The sequence below is a fragment of the Vitis vinifera genome, chromosome 19, assembly GCF_030704535.1.
Source record: "Vitis vinifera cultivar Pinot Noir 40024 chromosome 19, ASM3070453v1".
NCBI classification, from domain to species: Eukaryota; Viridiplantae; Streptophyta; class Magnoliopsida; order Vitales; family Vitaceae; genus Vitis; species Vitis vinifera.
The window spans coordinates 23,358,764-23,381,368 of NC_081823.1; the positions used below are offsets into that span (position 1 = coordinate 23,358,764).

Genomic DNA, 22,605 nt, shown 5'->3' on the forward strand with positions numbered 1-22,605 from the left:
ATGAACGGGATAGTAATAATAACAAAAATAATCATTAAACAACTGAATGTGAATAGTGGAATTTCTTAATGATTTAACATGTTGCTCTGATACCAATTGAAATACATCACCATTATTAACATAAAAGAAACTCTGCCAAGAATCTCATGTTAAACCATACAAAGAAATCATGCCTTGAAGGTTTTGCGGAATGCTACCATATAGAATCCGAACTAACCTGAGTCCATTGTGCGTTTAAAGACGGTATGGATCTTCTAATGCTATGGAGGGCACCACCTTTCTCTAGATTCTCTCAGGCAATGGGAGTGGGAGAGAGAGCGGTCTTTTTCTGTTTAATAGGTGTGATAATCATCTGAAAAGACATAAGCCTCACCTTTTATACCCTCTTGCCTTAGGGACCATACCCATTGGTTATTGGGCTTCACGGGTCTTAGGCCCATCATCTAAAGCCCGTGATGGCATTGGGCTCTACACATTAGGTGGTCCATACTCAAGATTAAATCAGAAATTGCATGTTAAAAGATAGCTTAATACTAGACAATGTTTAATATATTGTCGGTCCACATTTATTCTATCACCGTGGTCGATGGCATAACTCGAATCAAATCCGGGTTTACATTTGAACTAAATGCTTGAAGAAGATGGCAAAGAAAACAGAGCAATAAAATACCCCAATAACTAATGAAAGCAAGAGAACCACCAGATAAATGCATGAAGAATGATGTAATAAGGAAGATGAAAAAGGAAATCCGCAGTATTCATACCTGAAAATCTCTTTCCCGTTTCAGATCTCCTCCTAAAAAAAAATTGATTCTCCTCTTTTTCCTTACTTCACTGTGCGTTATCCAGCAAGTGCGTCATCTCTACCCACCACCAGCCATCCCTTTTTGCTGCACATCCAATGCAACTCCTCCTTTGCATAGGGAGCCCCCCCTACTTAAAGAATGAAAATTTTTTTACTCTCCCGGGTGGTCATGCAATGCCCTCTTGTTTCAAATTATAAAAATAGTAATAATAAAAATAATAATAACAACGAACCATTACACTTGATTTGAAAAGAGGGACTCTACTGTGTTCCATTATATTGTTAAATGAAAAGAGTACATCTTTTTTAAGATAATATTTATTTAAAAAATTTTAAAATACTTTTATTAAAATATATTTTATTTAAGATTTAATTTCTTAAATTTTATTAAAAATATATAATAACAATTTTTTTATTAACATTAATTTATTTAAATAATGAAACCATTTTTTTTTATTAATATTAATTTATTTAAATAATTAAAATTATTAATAATTTATCTGATTAAATTAATTTTAATTTATAAAATACCGATAAAAATGGAAATTTCAATCATGATAGTAATTTAGTCAAAATAAAGGTCGATGTTTTTAATAATTATTTGAAAATTGTTCGCATGATTTGTTTTTTTTTTTTTTTTTTTTTTTTTTTTTTTTATCTCTACCAAATCTAAAAATAAAAGGGAGAATTATCTTTTGGGGGTAGATGAGCCCCCAAATTAACAAAAGGTCCATATAACTAAGGGTCTCCAAAAAGCCCGCGGCCCGCTTTAGGCCCGGCCCAAGCCCGCGCGGGCCCGTTTATGGGCGGGCCGGGCCACGGGCCTAAATTTAGGCCCGGCCCGCCCGTAGGCCCGCCCTTAGGCCCGCCCCTTTTAAAAAAAAAACTACAAAAATAAAAAGTATTAAAAAAAATATTCATTTCAAAATTTTATTCATTGAATGTATAATTACATTTAAAAATGTGGGAAAAGTTTACATCACTACAAAATAAATACATCCCAACTAGGTTGGCACCTATTTATTTGTCAATCATCTGTATTTTTCAACCACAAAAAATAAAAATAAAAATATAATATACATTTAGTCATTATTTTCTGGCGGTGATGGCGAACTATCATGCATCCATGAAGATCTTGATAGTTTTAAAGATTCCATATCGGCAAGCATCTCTGTTTCTCGAATGGAATCGTACATCCTTTTATCTGCTATTTCCCAATCTTTTACACATATCCCTGCTTCAATAACGTCTGGCGCTAAGTTGCATCGTTTTTTACTAATAACTCTTCCACCCGCACTAAAAGCAGCTTCTGATGCAACTGTACTCACAGGAGCTGTTAGTACATCACGAGCAATTATAGAAAGCACAGGATATTTGTGTTGATGTGATTTCCACCATATTAAAATATCAAAATCTTCTTGATCTTCAAATGGAATTATATCAGTATTAAGATATTTATCTAAATCAGATGTATTATTTGGAGAACTATTTGTTGTCTTTTTTCGACTTTTCAACATTTCTAGAGCTCCTTTATAAAAAGATGAGGAGTTTGTAGATGTAGGTGGTAATTTATTAGTATTAATATCATTACCATATTTTTCTTTATAATAGTTATATAAATTATATAATAATGAATTTATTTCATTTTTAATTTCTTCAATTTTTATTTGGTCATTAAAATAAATAATTGTTAACCATTCATCCAAAGCTTCAAATTTCAATCTAGGGTCCACAATTAAAGCAATATAAAAAATTAAAGGTATTTCTCCCCAATATTTTCTAAATTTTTCTATCATTGCAAATATTGTATCATTAAACATTTCAAAACTTAAATATTTTTGAAGTACAATAAAAATATTAGTTATTTGCATAATAACTCGATTTGAAGTTGGATAATATACACCACAAAAAATGTTTGTTGAAGTATCAAAAATTTCAAAAAGATCTCTTAAAAGATCTGCAACATGCCAATCATAATCACTTAATGCATAAATATCTGCTTCACAATCATTAAGTAATTGTATTTCATATAATTCGACTACTTTTCTATATTTTGTAATATTTTGTAAAAGTTTATATGTGGAATTCCATCTAATGGCCATATCCAAATTTATATTTTTTCTTTTCATATTTAACATTTTGCAACATTCAAAAAATAATTCATGTTTTGCTTGAGAACTATTAATACTATATGCAATGCCTCTAATTTTTTCCAATGTACTATTAACATTTTTTAATCCATCCTTTACAATTAAATTTAAAATATGTGCACAACAACGCACATGAAATATTTTAGCATGATCTTCTTTTACTTGCCAATATAGTTTTAGTCTATTTATTGCTGCATCATTATTAGCACCATTATCTAATGTTACTATCAATATTTTATCACGAAGGCCTAAATTTATAATTTCTTCATTTATTAAAGCTGCTATATTTTTACCACTATGTGGAGCATTTATTAATTTAAATGAAATTATTCTTTTATTTAATTTCCATTCATTATCAATGTAGTGAGCAGTTATACATAAAAAACCAGTGTGAGTTAAAGATGTCCAAATATCAGATGTTAAACAAATATTTCCTTCAAAATTTGCAAAAAAAATTTTTAAAATTTCTTTTTGTGTATAATTTTTTTTCATAATATCTCTTTTAACTGTATTTCCAGACCAACCTTTAAATTGAGGATTAATACCTCGTTGAATTGTTCCTACAAAATCATGAGTTTCCATCATGTTGAAAGGTTGTTCTACTCTTATTATATAATCAATCATTTCTTCACGACAGTTAGATTCATCATAAGAAAATGTTTTTAAATTTCCACTTTCATTTTTACCTAATTGTATATAATTTCTAATATCTACATTATTTTTAGTTTTACAATTTTCGTGATGTCTTTTTAAATGACTTGTGCCTGCATTTGAGCCACCAGTAAGAAATTTATTACAAATTTTACATTTTGCTTTTATTTCTTTTTTATTATTTTCTAAAATTATTTCTACTCTATCAAAAAAATTCCATATATTTGAAGTAAATTTTTTGTTTGATGATATTTCATCACATGGACTAGATGAAGAAGAAGCACTTGTCATATTATAATTATTGATAAAATATTATGCCAAAAATAATAAAGTAATAAATATAAAAAAAAATGTAACAAAAAAATAAAGTAGTAGGGGTGAAGTATGTTACTCAATTAGAGAACCGATGCAGAAATTCCTAGCAAATTTGAACTCTTGGAGCCACCAATGCTTGTTTTGCACCACCAACAATATTGTATAATTTGAGGGAAAAATAAAAGAATTTGAAATATTGTAGAATGTGAGAGAAATAGAGAGAATTTGATGAAAAAAATGAAAAGGGAGAAGATGTATTTATAGGAAGGTTTTAGAAAAAAAAAAAAAAAAAAAATTGGCCATGTGACCGTTGCCCAACGGTCACATGGCAGCTGGGAGCTGGGCTGGAGCTCCAATGGTCACATGACCGTTGGAGCCTTTAATTTTTTTTAAAAAAATAATATACTTTATTTTATATATATATAACTAACTCATTTAATTAACACAAAAGAAATGTGGTTTAGTTGGTTAGAACCTTTATATTAAAGCATGAGGGGAGGGGTTCGAATCCCCCCCTCTCCCTTCCTTTCTAAAGCCATTTTGGCTTATTTAAAAAAGCCCAAGGCTCGGCCCGCTTATTTAAAAGGGCCGGGCCAGCGGGCCGAGCCTTGGGCTTTTTTAAATAAGCCAAAATGGCTTTAGAAAGGAGGGGAGAGGGGGGGATTCGAACCCCTCCCCTCATGCTTTAATATAAAGGCTCTAACCAACTGAGCCACATTTCTTTTGTGTTAATTAAATGAGTTAGTTATATATATATAAAATAAAGTATATTATTTTTTTTAAAAAATTAAATGCCCCAGCCTGCCCCCCAGCCCGCTAGCCCGCGGGCTCATAGGCCGGGCCGCGGGCCTAACATTTTTCCATGGCCAGGCCCGGCCCGGCCCGTTGACCAGTCAACGAGCCCATAGGCCCGGCCCGAGCTGGGCCGCGGGCCTCCTATTTACGGCCCGGCCCGCCCGTTGGAGACCCTTACGTATAACTCTTCAAATTGAATTGAAGGATATGAAATAGTAACGGACAAATATACCTTTTAAGAACACATATAAAATATTTTATAAAATTAAGTTAAATAATTTTTTTTCAATAAATTTTTTTTCAAAAATACTAAATTAAATAAAAGTAGTTTTCAAAAATATTAAATTAAATAATTTTTTTTCAAAAATATTAAATTATTTTTTTTTCAAAAATATTAAATTAAATTAAAGTATTTAAAAAAATATTAAATTATTATTTTTAAATATTAAATTAAATAAATTTATTTTTAAAAAATATTAAATTAAATAAAAGTATTTTAAAAAATATTAAATTACATAAAAGTATTTTTAAAAAATATTAAATTAAATCAAAAATATTAAATTAAATAAAAGTATTTTTCAAAAATATTATTTTTTTTCCTCAAAATCAACAAAAGGCATTTTTGAAAATATTGAAAAATGATATCCTTCAACTCAATTTATATACTTTCATTGGGTCTTGGGCTCAATTTGAAAAGTTACATGGATCTTTTGTTAATTTGAGAATCCATCTACCCCAAAACATAATTCTCCCAAAGGGCCACCCACTTCTCCCACCCGGGCATCAAGAAAGCTCTTTTCTGAAATTGCCCTCCAGACGAGAGAATCCCTAAAATGGCCCTATTTTCCTCTGCCACTCTCAATCTTCGCAGGTACTAATCTAATCATGTTATTATTAATTTTTTTTTTGCAACGCTCGTTTGATTCCCAAGAAAATCCATCCCCCATTCGATTTCCGGGAAAATTCATCCGAGAAAATCCATGCAAAACCCCCAAAGAAAACCAAAATAATTGCTTTTTTTTTGCTCCCTGTGTTTTCTGGATCTGTTCTAGGGGTCTCTTTGCTTTTGTGCCATTGGATTTCAATTTCACGAACCCTAAAATCCACAATTTTTGAGCCAGGCTGAAAAACACAACCTTTGCCTGCAAATCATGATCAGATTACCAAATAGCATCTTATGTTTGTTTAAAAAAACAGATTTTGTATCCTGTGCGCGGGCTGGACTAGTAGGAAATGTCGGGAAATTTCCCGAAAAATCGGTAAAATACCGATAAATACCGAAATATCGGCGATATTTTCGAAAAATTACCGAAATTTCCGTCGACCGATAATCGGTGACGAATATTGTGTCGGAGCCGGCCAGCGATTAAGTCAACCGGAAAAAATGAATGTGAACCGGCCAGCAATTAAGTCATTTGCTAGAACTTGTTCAAGGGAACAGGTAGAGAGTAGTTGGAGAGAGACTCACTCATTTGTGTTGACCTCTGAAATTGTGGGAATAGAAGAAAACAAAGAGGAGATAATAAAGTCGTTGGTGTCATCTGATAATCAAGAAATTCTTTCCATAGTTGCCATTGTTGGGATTGGGGGGTTGGGTAAGACCACCCTTGCCCGGTTGGTGTACAATGATGAGAAAGTGGTGCAATTTTTTGAGCCTAGAATATGGGTTTGTGTTTCTGATCATTTTGATGTGAAGTGGCTGGTAAAAAAAAATTTAGGATCCATAAACATTCAAAACATGGAAGGTTTTGAGTGGGATGATTTGAAAGATAGGCTTCGGGAAGAACTGAGTCAAAAGAAGTACTTGCTAGTATTGGACGAAGTTTGTGATGAATATTTTGAGAAGTGGGATCAGCTGGAAGCTTTGTTGATGGTCGGTGCCGAAGGGAGTAAAATTGTAGTCACCACTTAGAGTCATGTTGCTGAAAGTGTTATGCACAGTGCTTCCACCATTAATTTGCAACCTCTGGGAATGGATGAGTCTTTGTATTTATTTTCAAAAATTGCACCTAGAAGAGAACAAGAGAAAGTACATCCCAACCATGAGGCAATTCGAAGAGAAATTGTTGAAATGTGCAAGGGATTTCCTCTTCCCATTAAGACTTTAGGAGCAATGTTGCACTTTAAAACTGAAGAAAGTCTATTGTTGTCTATTAAGGGAACTTTACATGAAGATATAAATCATGGTATTCTTCCACTTTTTTAAGTTAAGCTATGATAATCTGCCACTTCCTTTGAAGCAATGTTTTGCTTATTTTGCGTTATTTCCGAAAGATTATGAAATTGAGAAAAAGTTGTTGGTGCAATTATGGATGGCACAAGGCTATATTGAATCTTCATATGGAAATGAGCATTTAGAAGATATTGGCAATCAATACTTTGAAGATTTATTGTCTAGGTCATTGTTTGAGGAGGTTATAGAGGGTGTCAATGATAATATAAAAAGGTACAAAATGCATGACCTTATCCATGATCTTGCACAATCAGTTATGGGATTCAACGTTGGCATTTTAACAGATGATAAGAAGAATATTTTTGGAGGAGTTAACCATGTGTCATTGTTTGGAGTCTCTAGGCCCTTACGTCTTGTAATCAACTATTTAGAGGCAAAATCCTTAAAGTCCTTTCGTGTGTTCTCTTGCCATGGTTGTAAATATGAACCAATGGTGGATACATGGATTTCAAGTTGCAAGTCTTTACGTGCCTTGGAATTAAAAATGTTGGAAGTTAAGATGGTGCCTGTGTGTTTAGGCCAATTACACCATCTAAGGTATCTTGATCTTTCCTACAATGATTTTATGGTACTCCCAGAGGCCATTAGAAGTTTAACGAATTTGCAGACGCTAAGACTTGTTCATTGTAGAAATCTAAAAGAATTTCCAAAAAATACACCAGAATTGATCAATCTTAGGCACTTGGAGAATGATGGGTGTATAAACTTGACTTCTATGCCATTTGGAATAGGAGATTTGACTTTGCTTCAAAGCCTGTCCATCTTTGTTGTTGGGAATGGAAGAGGGCATTCAAGGGATAATAAAATTGGTAGCTTGATTGAATTGAAAAGGCTTAACAACCTAAGAGGAGAGCTATACATCAAAAATCTTGAAAATGTGAGGGATGGTGCATTAGAAACCAAGGAAGAAAATTTGAAGGGAAAAAAAATACCTGTAGTCTCTGAGATTAGAATGGGGGCCAAGTGAACAAGAAGCTGAGGATTGTGAGTTAGTGATGGAAAGCCTCCAGCCACACCCATGCCTGGAGAAGCTCTATGTAAAAGGCTATGGAGGTGGGAGGTTTCCAAGTTGGATGATGGATGAGTTGCATTTGCGGCTCCCTAACCTACTTCATATTCATTTAGAAGGATGTAAAATAAGCCAAATTCTGCCATCCTTTGCTCAACTCCCTTTTCTCCAGTCTCTGGATCTTAATGGTCTTGATGAGGTGGAATACATGATGGAGTGTTCATCAAAACTGCCATTCTTCCCATCTCTTCAAAGACTCCAGCTCAGTTATTTGTGTAAATTGAATAGATTGTGGAGGACGGACTTACCAGCAGAGCAACTTCCTTTGTTTCCTTGTCTTTCTCAATTAGTTATTGAATATTGTGATAATTTGACATCATTGACACTCCCTTCATCTCCTTGTCTTTCTAAAATAGAGATCACGTGTTGTGATAACTTAACATCCTTGCCACTGCCTCCATTGCCTTGTCTTTCTAAATTACATATCGATCAAATCCCTAAGTTGGCATCCTTGGAACTGCATTCATCTCCTCATCTTTGCTATTTGTGTATCAAAAGTTGCCCTTGACATCCTTGAAAGTGTCTTCATTACCATGTCTTGAGGTACTAGACCTGTATAGAGTCAGAGAGGAGGTATGGCAACAACTGATGTTTGTCTCTTCTTCGTTGAAGTCTCTGTCTATTTGGCACTATTTGGCAACTTTATGAGACTGTATAGGCAACTCCGCATCACTTTATAGAATTTGAAATTGATGACTGCCCTCAATGATGGAGAGTGAACTGATTCAGAAAGCGATTTCAGGTTAAATTCCAATCTTTCTTCTCAATTTTTTTTTGGTTTTATTTTTACAATCAAAATGCTCTTTTTTCATTTTATTTGATAAAGTACTTAGATCAAAAACTTTGTAAAGTTTGCATTGTCAAACTAATTGCTAATGCTGTGTGCCAAAATAATCACGTCTCTTTGAATTCTGCAGTCTAGGAGTTTGGGAAAATGGTGAGGTTTGAATTTTCTCAGGGCTTTCAACTTGATTGGGAGAGGAATAGTGGATTTAAAATTCGTTGAAGCTTTGTTCATGCCCAAACAACTTACAGAAGCACTCATGTCTCCCGAAGTGCATTTTCCTTCTAAATAGAAGAAGCTGACTTTCAGTCGCTATAGCTCATCTATGGCAGATTTTTCCTCCAAATTGTTCTTTGCTCATTCTGAACTATAGTGTTGGGTTCTTCCAATTACAGTTGTTTTAGTCCTTTGCTAACCTGTTGTTATGGGTTCATTCTGGTACTGATTTTTCTTCCTGGATTCTGATCTTGAATCCCACACATGAAGAGGCAGTTTTTGAATTTTATAATCTTTTATGTATTTTATTTCTCATTTTTTCTGTTGGTTGTAATCATCAAGTTCACCTATACAAATTCCATTAACTTGCATATATACCTTGAATTTTGTTACTCTAAAGGATTTAATTTAAATCCTTGCATATATACCATGATTTTTATTTTTATTTATATTTTTGTTCTTTTTACTTTGTCATACCCCATAAGATGTCTCAAGAAACCTGGTGGAATGCTTGTACACAAAGTGAAACCCTTGTCAAAAATGAAAAATATGGATCCTGCCTTAAGTTGTTGACAATTTTATTTCTTCCGTTTTATTTTAGGACTCAAATTCAAGGTTATTGTGTAATCAATCTAGATCGAAACAAGTAAGGATGATTGTAGAAAGAATTTTAAATTGAGAATTTTTAAAAATCTTTATAAATATTAAAATCAATTTGGAAAAGAATTTTAAATTGAAAGTTTAAGAAGGAAATTTTTTCCAAATCTCTATGTTTTAAAACTGGACCGGGTCAAGGTCACCACCTTTTCCTTGTTTCTTTTCTTTTTGGCAAAATGGGCCAAATTTCTCCTCACAGCCCAATAGTCCATGCCCACTTCTATTATTGCAAAATGGACCACTAGGGCCTACACAGGCCCACATTGAGCCCCATGGCCCAGCAACCATTTGGTTTTTGTTAGAGGGAAAGAGGTTTATAAAGCTCTTTATGTTTTTGTTAGATGGAAGGAGGTTTATAAAGATATTCATTTCCTATGTGGATCAATTTGAAGGGCTTTAAAGAAAAAATCAGCTTTGCTATTGCAACAAGGGAGCTTGAACCACCTCAAGTTTACAATAGGATAATCTCTCCACTGTGCTATGCCTTTGCTTGTGTAGAAACCTAACAGGGAACATTACATAGGATATTTCAAAAAATGATATATATATATATATATATATATATATATATATATTCATTTTCAATATGTTTTCATATTTAAATATTGTATATATTTTGTTTAATAAATTTAAAATATTAATACATTTATATAAAAATGAATAAATAATATTACAGATATTATTAATTTTTAATTATATATATTTTAAAATTATTTTTAATTTTAATAAAATATAAATTATATATTTATGACATCACCGGTTCGATTGCAATTTGATCATTGGTCTAAACAGTGAACTATGAATCAGTAATTTTTTTGATTCAATGTCTAGTTCAATTCTGAAAACATTAAAAATATTTGAAGAAATTTGAAAAAGAATTTAATGTAAGGATTTAAAAATGAAAATGTTTCTAAAAATCTTTCCTAAATTATTATTATTGTTTTTTTTTTGGTAAAATATGGTTTCCTAAATTGATTCTAAGTCTACTAGGGTTTCTCTAATACATGACTATGGAAGCGAGTTTTTGCATGAACTTGTACACCAAAAATTTTTAAGTGATTATTATTTACGCTTAACCCAAAACTCTAAAAGAGTTTGTAATTCGTTTTCTTAGGTATGTGAAGAGGAGATATTATTGAATCCTATGACAATTTTAGCTATTTTGGCAATTTAGTTGTGGAGTTTTTACACTGAAGATGCTGATTTATTTGGACATTCTTGGATAATCATGCCATATGAATCCAGTGTTTGTAAAGCTTCAATGATATTCTTAGTACTTATGAATGATTTTTGCATACGTTTCGACTCCTAGGAAGCTGGTGATTAATCCTTGGGTCATATCTGAAATCACTGCCCACAGTCGACCACTGCCCCACCTCCTAATTCGATTGGACTACAAGTTTATGCAGATGCAATTGAACTAGGTACTGTCATTGGCTCAGTTCTTCTCTATTTCTGGTGTGAAATAGTGAGAAATGGGATTTAGTTAATAAACAAAGAAGGAAAAGAGTTTGAATTTATGGTTTTTGTTTGGCAGTCAAAAGAATTTGAATGCGAGAGTTTTCTGTTATCACTTAATAATGAATTTAATCCCAATTCCTCTGTCATTTTTCTGTGGAATTCCAATAATTTGGGTGATCTTAGAATAAAGAAATTCCAATGGTTAGATGGTGTTTGTTTTTTGGCTAAATAGAAAAAATCAAAATATTTAGCTTTTTTTATTAAGTTAAAAGTAACCTGTTGACATCGTCTAAAATAACTAAAGTGAACTTGTTATCAATAGGTTCACTTTAGTTATGTTGAACGATGTCAACATGTTACTTTTAGTTGAATAGAAAAAACCAAATATTTTGGCTTTTTCTATTTAGCCAAAAAACAAACACTACAAAGACATCAATCCAACAAGTTGCATAGCTACAAACCAAAGATCTTCCATTGGTTATATATCCATTCAAAATCTTCCATTCCTGTTCATTTCAATCACTTACTAGATTCATTTCTGCAACTTCCCATTTTCTTTCAAGGTTACCATTCCAATATCTCTTGCCAGATTGGGATACCATTCCAGAGAATGGTTGCAATTGAATGACATAGGAATGAGAAATTTTGGATCAGTGAAAGAACTCAACAATCCTTTTTATCATTATGATTAGAAAAAAAATTCTTTTATGTATTATCGGGAAGTATGCTAAACCATAGTGTTTCAAGAATTTAAACTTGTGCATTGATGTGTTTCAATAATATAAACTTGCACAATATGAACTGAGTATCATGCCAAAAAACATGCATGGATGACTATGACATTATTTCAAGAACAGCTAGATTATTCTCTTTCAACAAAGCAACTTGAAGAAGATAAAAAAAAAAAGAGGAAAGACTACAATTGTTATTTGTTGTAATGAGGATGGTTCCGAGAAAATCTTTTGTGGATTATCGGGAAGTATGCTAAACCACATTGTTTCAAGAATTTAAACTTGCACAATATGAACTGAGTATCATGCCAAAAAACATGCATGGAATATTAGAATGATGGAGAGGATGATGTTGAAAATAACATTTCTATTATGGAGTCTGTCTCTTGCAAAGAAGCGCTCAAAGTGGTTGAATACTTTCTTGTTACAATATGAACTGAGTATCATGCCAAAAAACATGCATGGAATATTAGAACGATGGAGAGGACGATGTTGAAAATAACATTTCTATTATGGAGTCTGTCTCTTGCAAAGAAGCGCTCAAAGTGGTTGAATACTTTCTTGTTACAATATGAACTGAGTATCATGCCAAAAAACATGCATGGAATATTAGAACGATGGAGAGGACGATGTTGAAAATAACATTTCTATTATGGAGTCTGTCTCTTGCAAAGAAGCGCTCAAAGTGGTTGAATACTTTCTTGTTACAATATGAACTGAGTAGCATGCCAAAAAACATGCATGGAATATTAGAACGATGGAGAGGACGATGTTGAAAATAACATTTCTATTATGGAGTCTGTCTCTTGTAAAGAAGCGCTCAAAGTGGTTGAATACTTTCTTGTTGCAATATTAGAACACCACACCAAAACTTCTTTTCACATTATAAAAAGTCGAGAAAAAACAACATTGGATACATATTTTTAAATTAAACTACATAGATTTTTCTATAATAAATTATCTTATAAATTTGTCAAATTATTAATTTAGCACATTGGTCCTAAGTTGAGACCCGTAAAAAATATCATCTAATTAAGATTATCAATTTATTGATTATTAATTTATTGAGATTTTACCTAATTTTTATTATTAAATTGTTAAAGATAAATAAAAAGGTTGATTTTTTTCAATATATTATTTTTGACCTTTCTACACCCTTTCTTAAATTTCCACAACCCTATGGTCAACGGCAGCAATACCATCACCAAAAATTCGTATTAATGAAAGGCTTGAAGATGTGAAATTGTGAAACAAACCGTGTCAGGCTCACGACCTTAGATACTACCCTTTCTTTTTGCCTTTTCATTTTCTGCTTGTTCTTTCAACACCTACGAAAACGTACTTCCAGCTGCTTCTAGATCATTGGTCCCCTCTTTGATTTGCAGCATTAAAAGTCCAAGCTTCACCGATTTTCAAAGGCATAGAATTTCAAACTTGTTACGGAAATAACTGCATCTGCACCATAAATTCATACACCTTTGAAATTTGGTTCCCTATATATATATAACTTCAATTACTTAAGGGAACCTTCACATTCTTTTCGTCTATTAGTCAAAGAATGCGCACCTTCTGAAAGGCTTTCGATCCCCATAGCACAAAAAGCTAAAAAAAAGAAGAAAAAATAATTGAAGATGAAAAAGGAGGAAGAAGAAAATTAATCAACTTGGACTTGGTTTGGATGTGGTTGAGGTCCTAGAAGAAAGCATGGGTTTACTTTGCCTTCAGGGTTGTTTTGGTTAGATGTTCTTTTCTGCAGAATATTAAAAAAGCATGAAAAATATCATCATAGGGTCAACAAAGATATAAAATAAGTTACGTTAATCTGAGGCTCAAAAGTAGACAAATGATGTTAAAGTGATTGTAGCATGATTTTATGAGTCTTTAAATTAATTTAAAATATTTTTCTATTAGCTATTTTACTATTGAAATTATATAGATGTTTAAAATAAAATCAGATAATTCAAATCATACAACCCTCATATTTCCCTTACAAATGCAATAAATATAAATGGAGGAAGATCACTAAGGGGGTATTTAGTAAACTAACTTAATAACTTAATTTATGTCATTAAGTATATTTAGTAAAATACCTTAATGGTGTGACTCAAAGTAAAAAACAGGTAATAAGTAAAAACAATTAACTTATTTTTAAGTCTATATCTTCATTTTACCTTTATCTTCATTTGTCCTAGTTACCTCATCGACATCCTTTACTATTTCACGACCTCTATTATTACTCGATCTTATTTGTCATAATTATAATTTATAAGGATAAATATATTAATTTGATGATTTAAAACAAGTTTTAAATGAATTTTATTAAACAATCTTAATATTTAAGGTAATAAGTTTTAAGTTAATAATTTAAATATAGTTTAACTTAAAATCAATTTAAATTATTAAGTAATAAATATTAAGTTTTATTGAACGGACCTTAAGTTTTTTTATTTCATGATAAGAAAATATATTTTTAACTAAGCCACAACCAATGTTGTATTAATCTATATAAAAATAAAAATTCTTGAGGCATTCAAACCTTAAACTAAATAAGGTCTACTTAATATCTTTAACACCTTATAAAGAAGGTAGACATAATCATATATTATGGTTGACAAAATTAACCCTTTTTCTCAATTCTAGGGCAAGTGTTTAGTCTACATATGCTATAATTATGTCTCATAGTAAGTGTTTAACTAGCATACACCATCCTTGTCATCTTATATCATTTTATAGTTATATATAAAGGAGAGCTTAATCAAATCGTAGTGTAGTATTGGTGATGGGGAAAAGTTTTTGACTTTGGGAAAACCCAATTCTAAGTTTGAATCTTTGATAAAAACCAACATAAATATTCTTATAATGCAATTTTTCATCAATCACATTTTAAAATATTTGTAGGGTGTAAATAAGGTCATTTCGGTTGAGTTTTGAGTAAAAAATGAACCGAACCAATATAATCGATTTTATATATAAAAAAAGCCAAACCAACCAAATTTGAAGTGAAAAACCAAACAAAAATTAACCAAGTTTTTTAAGCTCGTCTTAGTTCGGTTTTTGTGGATCAATTTCGACTTAACTTAATGAACTTTTTTAGTCCTCAATCCAATTGTAAATTTAGGTTTGCTTTGAATTTAAAACCTATTAATTTTGTGTTTATATTAGGTCTTTGTTTTTAAAATTAATTAAATCAACTTAGATTTAATGTTAAAAATATATTGAATGCATTTAGAATTAATTTGATTATAATATAAAAACAATGAATTACTTGAATAGAATTTAATATAAAAAACTTATCAAATATCAAATAATTATATATGAATTTTAAAACTTATCAACCTTTTTTATTATTGAAAACGAACTAATATGATCGATTTTGATTGGTTTGGATAAATTTGTCGGTTTTTTCGATTTTGCTTACACCCCCAAGTATTGGAATGTAAATAAAAATGTATATATTTTTTATCATTTAAAACAAATTACATTTGCTGCATTGCGTTGTAAATATTTAAACCAAGAATTTTATTGAAAATGCATGGCATTTTTTATTTTGTTTTTATATTTAATTTTTTTGCTTTTGCCTCCTGAAGATGATATTGGCATTGAATGAACTAGTAAGGAGAAGTCCACCACACAAAATCAACTTCTTTATCTTCCTCTGTCTTCAATGATTTACATACAAGGTGAGGTAAGCCAGGGAAGACTCCTTCAAATTCATTAGCAGAAAGTCAAAGTTCATGATTTGACCAGCACATCATCTCTCAAACACCCTTCCCATTATAAGAAGGTTTCAGGTTCAGAGGGTGAGAGAGCTAGAGAAATAAAGAGGTGCAGCAGAATAATGATCAAGAGTAGCATGGATGCAACAAAGGATGATGATCAAGTTGTGCTTCCGGGATTTCGGTTTCATCCGACAGATGAAGAACTTGTTTCGTTTTATCTTCAGAGAAAGATCGAGAAGAAGCTGATCAGTATTGAATTCATCAAGCAGATCGACATCTACAAATACGAACCCTGGGATCTTGCGAGTACGCTATTCCATACCCAGTTTGATTTCTGTCTTCTTTTGATTTTTATGATAGTGTTTTACTTGCTTAGGTTCTCTTTCAATTAGGGTTTGGAAGGTTCACCAACATCTGAAGAAACTGTCTTAACTATCTATATGTATATATACACTGGCATGTCTCATGAGATTGTTGCTTTCGCATGGTAACAAACAATAATAGAAGCAGCTACAGGTTTATAATTCTAGGGCATAGCTTTTTCAGTCCTTTTACTTCTTTACTTTTTCCTTGACAGAAAACAAAATAGGATTTCCATATGGATCCAGAGGCCATGCATGCATGGGGTTCCTCTGATTTAGCTAGCCTTAATATTCATTTGATTTGAGGCCCTTCTTCTTGCAAACTATTGACGCAAAGAAAATTGATTAACAGGGACAACTGCACTGACATGAGATTTATAGAGAAAAAATGAAAACCCTTTTTCATAGGGGGAAAGCAATATATACATATACTTCAAGCCCACTTTTATTCAGTACAACAACCCATTTTGTGTCCCAAATCTTTGTATATATGCTTGAGAAATCTTCTTCCTCTGATATGTCTTGTAAATATGCAGAAAATATTAATACTCTTACAGACAAGGAATGGTACTTCTTTTGCAAAAGAGGAAGAAAATACAGGAATAGCATAAGACCCAACAGAGTCACGAGGTCCGGATTTTGGAAAGCCACAGGCATAGACAAGCCAATATATTCTAACAATGGAGAAGGCCATGACTGTATTGGGCTGAAGAAATCCTTAGTATACTACCGTGGAAGTGCAGGAAAAGGCACCAAAACTGATTGGATGATGCATGAGTTTCGCCTCCCCGCAAACCAGAAAAATACCAACCTCCCCAATGCCAAGGCTGCTGACCAAGAAGCTGTAAGAAAAAAAATAAACTACTCAGAAATATATACACACATGAATTAATTGTTTGTTTGACAATTACATGTTTTTCTTTGTGAGGTTGCAGGAAATATGGACACTATGTCGAATTTTCAAGCGAGATGTGTCGTACAGAAAGTACACACCAGATTGGAGAGAATCATCTGCTAGACACAATCCAGTGAATGCAAGAACTAAAACATGCGATGCGGATTCGGAAAACTTGGAATATTACAATATTAGTTTTGGAGCTTCAGCTGCTCTTGATGATGAGAAGAAGCCTGTTGTTGGTCACAGTATGGATGGAAGGATCCAGTTGCATGTAGGTTCAGAGCCGGAGTCATGCTCAACTGTTTTGAGTGAGGAAGCTAGGGAGTTCTTTACAAATGGGAATTGGGATGAGATTGTATCAGCCATGGATTTTGCTTTTGATCCATATCATCTGTGAATAACTATGGAATTTGCTTGTAGCTGAATTCACCTTGCACTTCTATTTTTTAAATTAAGGCTATATTTGGTTTCAAAATATTCGACTAAAAATTATGAGGGAAGGAAAATAGAGAGTAAAAGTTGAAGAAAAGAAAAAGTTCAAGAAAACTAAAAAATAAATTCAAAGTCAATAAATTATTTCTAAATACTTCTTCAAATTCATTTAACTTATTTTCCTCTATTATATAAAGATTAAATAATTTTAAAATGTATAAATTTTTAATTAATTTTAATTAGATTTTATTTTCTTTCATATTTTTTCATAATGAAACCAAATATTATAAGATTTTTCGTAACACTTTTTTCTTTCCTTAGTACTTTTCGGAAATGAACATAACCTAAAATATTATACTAATTATTAAGAAACTTTACTAGACCAAACAGATCTATAATACTCTATAAAAAATTATTAGGGAATAAATATAATAACTCGCATTTAATTGTATAGATATTATTCGCTCTGGGCCTAAAGAGACCCATATGACTTTAAAATATGTCTACAAGGTTAAGAGGAGTTCATATTTATATAATGACATAAACTTTTTCTCCTATTTGATATGAGACGTTGCAAACATCTCCCATGTAAACACAATATTATTGTTATGTCCCATGGGATTATAAGACCAAATAAACTGACACCCCTCACGGGGCCAAACAAACTCTCACACCAGGGTCAAGAATCGGCTTTGATGTCATTTATAACGACTCGTATCCAATCGTATAGATATTGTTTGCTTTGAGCCCAAATGGGCTATTACGACTTTAAAATACGTCTATAAGGTTAAGAGAAGTTTATACTTATATAGTATTAAAAGCTTTATCCCTTATTCAACATGGGACATCATAATAAATGTATATTTGTAATAAACTATTGACTTATTTGTTTTTATTTCGTTCCATTCATTTTTTAAAATTTTTTGTTCCATTCATTCTAATTTAAGATTACGTTACTTTGATTTATAATTCCTATGAAGACTTATGGTTAAAACAAAATCTTCGAGAATTATATCGATAAGCATGGTTGAATTAATTGGAAATAATGATCTAAAAGACATAAAATACACTTATATGGAAATTGGAAATGAAGTGAACTTGGAAAACAATTTTAGTTCAATGCTGTACATTAAGAAAAAGGAGACTGGGTGTTTAAAATTTGAGAAAAATAGAAATCTTAATTAGAGCACTAAAGCACCCTCAAGGGTGCTCTCATCGCTCAAGTGGCCTTAGTAGGTGCTTAGTGCTTGAGATAGGATTGCCTAAATTTACCAAGTTTCCAAAATTTCTCCGAGATCCTAATTTCTATTTGGGTAAAATTTGATTTCTATTTAAACCTCCATTTATGTTTTTATGTGATCGCAGCATAAAAAAGAAAGTCTGAATTTTCCATAGAAGCCAGCTCGAAATATTTGATCTTAGGTGCATTTCCCTCTGGAATATTTTTGTTTGGGTATATGACCGGACAACTACCGATATCTATTAATATCTTTTCTTAGAATGTTGTTGTTAAATATATAATTATCTATCTATTTCGTAAACTATCAGATCGGGTTTAGATGTGAAACTTGCAGACCTCATTGGTTGTGATATTGATCTTACGGGGGGGAACGAAATCAAAGAATATAGAGACTTGTAGAAACCCTCTATGTAGTTCTCTATCTAGGGCGATCGATCTACATCTTTCCCCATAGCCCTGGGGCTATGTCTCGATCTTCTACGTGCGAAATCTGAGGGACTAGTTCCTATGGAGATTCCGCTTGGTCTAATTCCACGCCTTATGACGAAAGGGGAGTCGACGTGGCGTAAAGTGAAGATTGAGGGGAGTAGAGCAAAATTCCCTTCTGGGTCTTCCGAAGGTGTAACCTAGGCAACGAAAAAGGGGCCCGATACTTCAACTAGAGGAGCGACCAGTTGGTTCACCAAACCCCGACCCAGCGTCACACGTTCTCCAGGCCCGAGGGGATCCAGTGCCTAACTACCGACTCCTCTTGGAATTGCGTTATCGGAGCCGAGCCAGGAATGGCCGTTAGTGGACACCCACCACTTTTCACAGGTTAGAGAGGCCCTCTTTAATACATGAAGAAAAGATGTTCATAGGGGCTAGAAAGACTCGGTCATAGGAACTTAGACCACCTACGCGCTGGTAAACGAAAACCACCTCGACCCGATCAGAGTAAACAACAATGTCAAATCAGGTTTTTCTTCCTTGAAAGAATTCACACGCGGCCACCAGCTTTCCCAAAATAAAGGGAGATTCGCTGCTTACTGCTCATGAAAACATTCGACCTATACTTATAGTCAAGTCGTTCGCGTATCCTTTTGATCTCCTTTCCTTCTATTCATCATATTTTTGGCTTTGACCAATTCAAAGTGAAAAATGGGGTTGATGATGTTGGCTAAAAAGGAGGGAGGGGATCCGTATATGTTGTTCAGGTTGATCAAAGGGTGCAGAAATAGTGTCTAATGTAGAGCAATTTTTCTTTACGCAAAGGTGGTGTTTGTTTTTTGGCTGAATAGAAAAAGCCAAAATATTTGGCTTTTTCTATTCAGTTAAAAGTAACCTGTTGACATCATTCAATACAATTAAATTGAACTTATTTGATAACAAATTAATTTTAACTATGTTGGATGATGTCAACATATTACTTTTAGCTGAATAGAAAAAGCCAAATATTTTGGCTTTTTCTATTCAGCCAAAAAACAAACACTACCTAAGTCTTACTTCATTATCTTTGTACTTAACCCGACTCTCTCAAGAAGTATCTTTTTGTTCATGAGCTTCAACTAATAAAATCATACCACCTCAAGGAGTTGAAGAATCCACTAAGGAGCACAGGGGTGCTACGTTGTAAGCAAAAAATAGGTAAAGTTGGTGACAATGTATTTATGAGGGAGTAACAATTACGAAATAAATTTGTGTACGTGCTTCTTCAAAATTAATGGATTATAGTTTTACGGTTTGATTTTTCCATGTAAATCACTTATGTACTTGTGTGATTAAAATTATTAGATTAATAATTAAAGAACCCATTTAAGAAATTTTAATCTTTGGGTTAAATGGAGAAATACTACTTATTTTATATGTATAATACTAATTAACTTTTTCTAAATTAATATTAATATTTTTTATATCTAAAATTTATTTCAATTTAACAATGCCTAAACTGTGTCAAATTGAAAAACAAGCAAAACATAATTTCAAGAAGGCGATTCGAACTTTGTCAAATTTATTTCAGAATTATTTATGATAATCATAAGGAAAAGAAACTAGAATTTAATAATTTATAAAATCTTCACCATATATACATTTTATTATATTTTTTTTCAATAAAATTTACTATCTTTCTCATATATATTTTATAAGTATTTTGTTTATTTGTTACAGTATTGATTATTATAAATAGATATATTTTTTATATTTGAACAATTTAGTTGATTAATCATAAGTATATTAAAATATTTTAATCAATATCACTTTAAAATAAAAGTAAAACGAAATTTAAAAAATGATAAACAAATGTAATATAATAATTAAACCATATACAATGTAGAAGAAGTATTTTATTATTATTAGTGGTGATATATAATATCATAATGGTTATATCAATATATCTCATAAAATTTGAATTATATAAAAATTTAATCATATATATTTTTATAATTATTTTATATTAAGTAAAACTTAAAACCAAACAAGGTTTCGTAAACTTTATTTTTTAATCAAACGCACTAAAAAATAAATATAGGAAGTATGAATTTTGAATTTCGGAATTGACGAAGACAGACAAAAGTAAAAAAAAAAAAAATTTGATTAAAAAAATAATTGATAACTTAATTTTAGAAATCTAACTTTTCGTGGTTTTATGGTCTCATTTACATATATTATAAAAATAACATTTCTATTAAAACATATGTAAATATTTAAAATAATTAAAGATATTTGTATAAAAAATAGAATACTCTTCAAACAAAAACATAAAAAAAAAAAAAAAAAGAGGTTAAATTCATACATACGAAGATGTTCGTACCTTTTAACACAATAGAATATAGGAAGCAAGAGCATTACTACGTGGAAGGGTCGGGTCTAAAACCCTAGATGGGGACCTCATCCGCTAGTGGCCAACTCAACATAACTAGAAAAATCCACGGCATGGAGAAGGCCTAGTCCATTGGACCTGGTCGATCCCATTTGCTGAGGGTAGGAGCCCGGCTAATAAATCGAGTTGACCGATTAGCCCGCCTCAAAAAAGACAGGACACGCTGCATGAGAGCAATTGTGGTCGAAGTTTCAAACGCCGTGCTTAAAATGACACCCCTTCAGCTATTTATAGTGCCTATTGAATGTCACAAAAGAAGCTCTTGCGTGTCACAATCATGAATGCTAGGTGTCATAATATCATACGTCGGCAGAACCGCCCGGTTGAGTGTAATAATCTAATTGCCCTCTAAGGAAGTTGTGTGTAACAATATGATTGGCTTGAGGAAGCTGTTAGGTGTGCCGTGATTAAGGATTGTCCACGTGTCAATCTATGATTGGTAAAAAAAGGCGGTGCACTTGGTTGGTCGGTTTGGAGGTGAAGTATGATTGGTCGGTTTGTTGGCAACCATTCATTGATTCGTGCATGCTAGCACCGTCTGATTGGTCGGTTGAGGGAGTTTACTCCAAGGAGGAGGTGTTAATGCATCGTTCGCTAACAAAGGAGTTGCGAAAGTCTATAAATGATGTACTAGGCTCCTCTTTAACAACCGTGGAAGAAACTTGAGAGCTCTAGAAAATGGTAAAATTTGAAAAGAAGTTTTTTTTTTTTTTTTTTAACTAAAAGTTAAAAAACAAATAATAATTCAGTAATGTTGATAAATCAACTTAATAACTTAATTTAACTTATTAAATAAATTAAGTATATATATTTAATAAAATAACTTAATAATATGATTTAAAAAAAAAACTTTAAATAATAAGTAAAAATAATTAATTTATTGTTAAGTATATATTTTTATTCTAATTTATTCTAATTACCTTCATGATCTTTTTTGCTATTTCAAGATCTATATTATTAGTCAATTTCCTTTATCTTAGTTATAATTTATAAGGATAAATATGTTAATTTAATAATTTATAATAAATTTTATCAAATAATCTTAATATTTAAAATAAAAGTTAATTAATAAATTTTAAGTTAATGACTTAAGTATAATTTAATTTAAAATTAAATTAAGTAATTAAATAATAAATATTAAATTTTATTAAACACTCTCTTTCATTCAAGGATGTCTTGAGAGTACAGGTCACATAAAAGTTTGAAGTTTTTAAGGTACATGACACC

General features: G+C 31.7%; 2 protein-coding genes and 1 long non-coding RNA gene across 3 annotated transcripts; 2 read left to right on the forward strand and 1 right to left on the reverse strand.

The window, feature by feature from the left end:
* The first annotated feature begins 5,476 nt into the window (after positions 1-5,476).
* On the forward strand, positions 5,477-9,467 carry LOC100264655 (putative disease resistance protein RGA3). Its single transcript, XM_059735482.1, has 2 exons — positions 5,477-8,760; positions 8,936-9,467. Exon 1 carries the CDS (start codon positions 6,900-6,902, stop codon positions 7,914-7,916), a length of 1,017 nt encoding a protein of 338 aa, XP_059591465.1. The 5' UTR covers positions 5,477-6,899; the 3' UTR covers positions 7,917-8,760; positions 8,936-9,467.
* Positions 9,468-15,610: 6,143 nt separating this feature from the next.
* LOC100249286 (transcription factor JUNGBRUNNEN 1) lies at positions 15,611-17,271 on the forward strand. Its single transcript, XM_002265920.5, has 3 exons — positions 15,611-15,892; positions 16,485-16,792; positions 16,884-17,271. The coding sequence occupies exons 1-3, from the start codon at positions 15,706-15,708 to the stop codon at positions 17,241-17,243; spliced, it is 855 nt and encodes a 284-aa protein (XP_002265956.3). The 5' UTR covers positions 15,611-15,705; the 3' UTR covers positions 17,244-17,271.
* LOC132253420 (uncharacterized) lies at positions 16,333-21,580 on the reverse strand. Its single transcript, XR_009465265.1, has 2 exons — positions 21,310-21,580; positions 16,333-16,790 (listed from the first exon to the last, which is right to left on the reverse strand). It is a non-coding gene; the product is annotated as an uncharacterized LOC132253420 (long non-coding RNA).
* Positions 21,581-22,605: the final 1,025 nt, after the last annotated feature.